Raw genomic sequence first — 2,964 nt, 5'->3', positions numbered from 1 at the left:
TGGAAAAGAAAACGTTTACCTAATAAACCATGGCTATCAATCAGATTCAACTAATAGCCTGCATATTAGCAGACTTGGTTTATGGACTATTGTATGCGCCTAAATTTAGCAGTAGCAAGCAGAAAAACAATGGAGTAGCGCATTTGAATGAAACAGCACGCTTTGTGAGAGCGTCCCCTAGGTTTATGTTTGGGTGGTTTTACATTAAACAAACAGGACACCTATAGTGGTCAGCTAAACAAATGTATTTAAACACATCATAGATCGCATGCTCAATTGATAAATTAACTATACACGATTGCGTTGTCTATGTAGCCAACAATATAGACATTTGAAGTAGTTTTACTCACCGCCTGTTTCCAAAGCACAACCGTGAACCTTTATCGCTTGGGCCGCTCCATCAAAAACACACTTCTTTGGTAACATTGCTGATTTCGTGAAGTCCTGTGACAGCAGTGACCGTGGAGATCCACTTTTGCGACACGACTGAAGCATGATGTTGTGATGCTTCCCGTCATTTCTGGGTTGAAATCAGTTCAAATGCAGCGCTGCTTTCCCGAAGTGCTGTGCGGGCGCGTTAAAGTTGCTTGACGTCACCCATAGGAATAAAGTGGAGCGCGGCGTGACAGAAGTGTTGCACGGACGAGTGGATCTGCACCTTGAGAGCGGTGTTTATGGGCGTCGTGCATTTGGTCTCTCGCTCTGGTCGCTTGCGCATGCACCCTTCCGAGAGAAGAGCCCGTACGGCCCATATAAGGACATTCCGCCCGATTGATGGTCTAGCATATTTGAAAAAAAACTCTCCGAAACTTGTGAGAAACCGGAAGGAGTATTTTTGACACAGAAATACTCCATCAAACATCCAACTTAGTTTTTGAAACTTTGTCCATGTTTAGGATGGGAATCTAAGTCTTTAACAGTGTAAAAAGCTCAGTATGCATGAAACAGCATTTCACAGCTCCCTGAAAAACTATGAGAAAGTGTACCAGGACAAAAGCTGTTTTGTCCTGGTACACTTTCTCATAGTTTGATGTGACCACGCAAAGGGTGGTCACATCAAACACTGATTTTATTTAGTTATTAGGAGTTCATTGATAAACCAAATCTATTTATGACATTATTTTTTTAATTATTCTCACGTTACACGTGTCTTAAACTGTCCATAAGTATTGTAACTTTGCATGAGGGTTTCTCCAAGCTTCTGCATTATCGCAGTTCTTGTAGATTTTGTGTCAATTTTTTAGTTTCTTCAATGTAATCACAGAAGGACTCGTTTAGCCTCGTTCAGCCTATGTAGTTAGTTAAATACATATCCTTGTATTTTATATTGATTGCACTGCTTCAGTAAGATTTTTATATTTCATGTTTAATACAATGAGTCTAAAGGATAACAACCAAAGCATCACACGTCTCCTGCTTTGCCATGGTTTCATGTTTTCAATTTAAAACTAATGTGGTTCACTATATTGAGTTTATTCAGAGGTTGAAGGACGTATTGATGCTCTCTTTATCAATTAGCACTCACCAGAAGCAGCCCCATTCATGTTGTGTCAACATGGTGCTTGATACAAATTGAAGCATCTGCAACACTGTCATGAACAAGCAACACTTTTCCAAACCAAATAAACTCCTGCTGGGTGTTGATCTTCATTTTTGCTACAACGGCTAGAATCTCTTTGGCTTTTAATTCTAATAAAAAAATGTCAGTCATGCTCTGTGTTTAAACAGTTATTATTCACCTGGATTCTTCAACAGGTTGTAATCCTCTCATATTGTTTCAAAGTGTGAGGATTCTGGAATTACATCCCCTCTTACAATACACACTCAGAGGAACCCTGCAGTCTGCACACTGAACACAAGCCACGTTTCAGGAGATCTTAATCAACTTTCCCCCAAACAAAACACTTGAGCTCCGTCAGGGGTCTCATCAGGTTCTTTATGAGTTTTTGTGTTTTTTAATGGCCACATACTCACATACACATACACATACACATACACATACACATACAAAAAACCAAGACATTGATTCATCTGAGGTAACGTGGCACATTATGCAGGCCTATAAAAATGGACCAAGTTGCTACCAACATCAGACCAGCTTGCAAGAGAAGACAAAAGACAACAGCTGAACCACTAAAGCAAACGTTCGGGATCAAGAATGAAGCTCTCCGTTGGGACCGTCCTCATCACTGTCGCACTTTTGTCAGAGTGCTACTTCAGAACCGCTGCCATTCCTATGACCAAAGCTGAGGAAACAGAGCTAGATCTGCAAGGCTTGAGCGAAAGCTTGGAGGAGAATACTCTGAGATCTGCACCAGGCAACTCCAGGATCATTGTGGTGGCCGACTCCAATCTGCTGAGGACCCTGGCATCCCTAAACAAAGGAGTGCCTCATCTCAGTCTTCCTGAGAGCCTTCTCAGCACAGAGCGCAGAGATGTCGGTTCAGACTTGAGCCCGAGCATCGCCATCATCAGAAGGGACACCATGAGGTGTATGGTGGGAAGAGTGTATCGGCCATGCTGGGAGGTGTAGGTCTTCTAGGACGACGGGGAGAATGCAAGCTGCTGATGACAACAGAATCACCTTCTCTAATCTACTGTTGCTTATTGAGAATGTAAAACTGTATGCTATTTATCTGAAATGTCTCTTGCAATTAAATGCAGAAAATATTCTACAAGGTCTTATCTGTTCTCGTCTGTTCTAATTCATATTTCATAATCATATTTTTTTCCCGTTTTAAACTACCATTTTTTTTTCCCGTTTTAAACTACCAAAACTACCATTTTAGTTTTTTTTCTTACAAATATATATAAAGTATAATACAAATATTTTCTACAACCTTAGTTCATTATGAAGAAAGGTCTTTAATAAGCCACTTGTATGCTGAATAGTTCATAGTTTTTGTCTTTTAATTAAAACATCGTTTGAAATTTAGTCAATAATTTGTTCTTCCATATTTATTA

At 40.0% G+C, this 2,964-nt stretch overlaps 1 protein-coding gene across 1 annotated transcript; it reads left to right on the top strand.

Moving 5' to 3' along the window:
• Positions 1-2,104: 2,104 nt before the first annotated feature.
• Positions 2,105-2,682, top strand: pmchl (pro-melanin-concentrating hormone, like). The gene has a single exon (XM_067439985.1). It carries the CDS (start codon positions 2,159-2,161, stop codon positions 2,531-2,533), a length of 375 nt encoding a protein of 124 aa, XP_067296086.1. The 5' UTR covers positions 2,105-2,158; the 3' UTR covers positions 2,534-2,682.
• The last annotated feature ends 282 nt before the right edge of the window (positions 2,683-2,964 follow it).

Source organism: Pseudorasbora parva, chromosome 3 (assembly GCF_024679245.1).
Source record: "Pseudorasbora parva isolate DD20220531a chromosome 3, ASM2467924v1, whole genome shotgun sequence".
NCBI lineage: Eukaryota > Metazoa > Chordata > Actinopteri > Cypriniformes > Gobionidae > Pseudorasbora > Pseudorasbora parva.
This window is presented reverse-complemented; position numbering and strand designations above follow the sequence as displayed.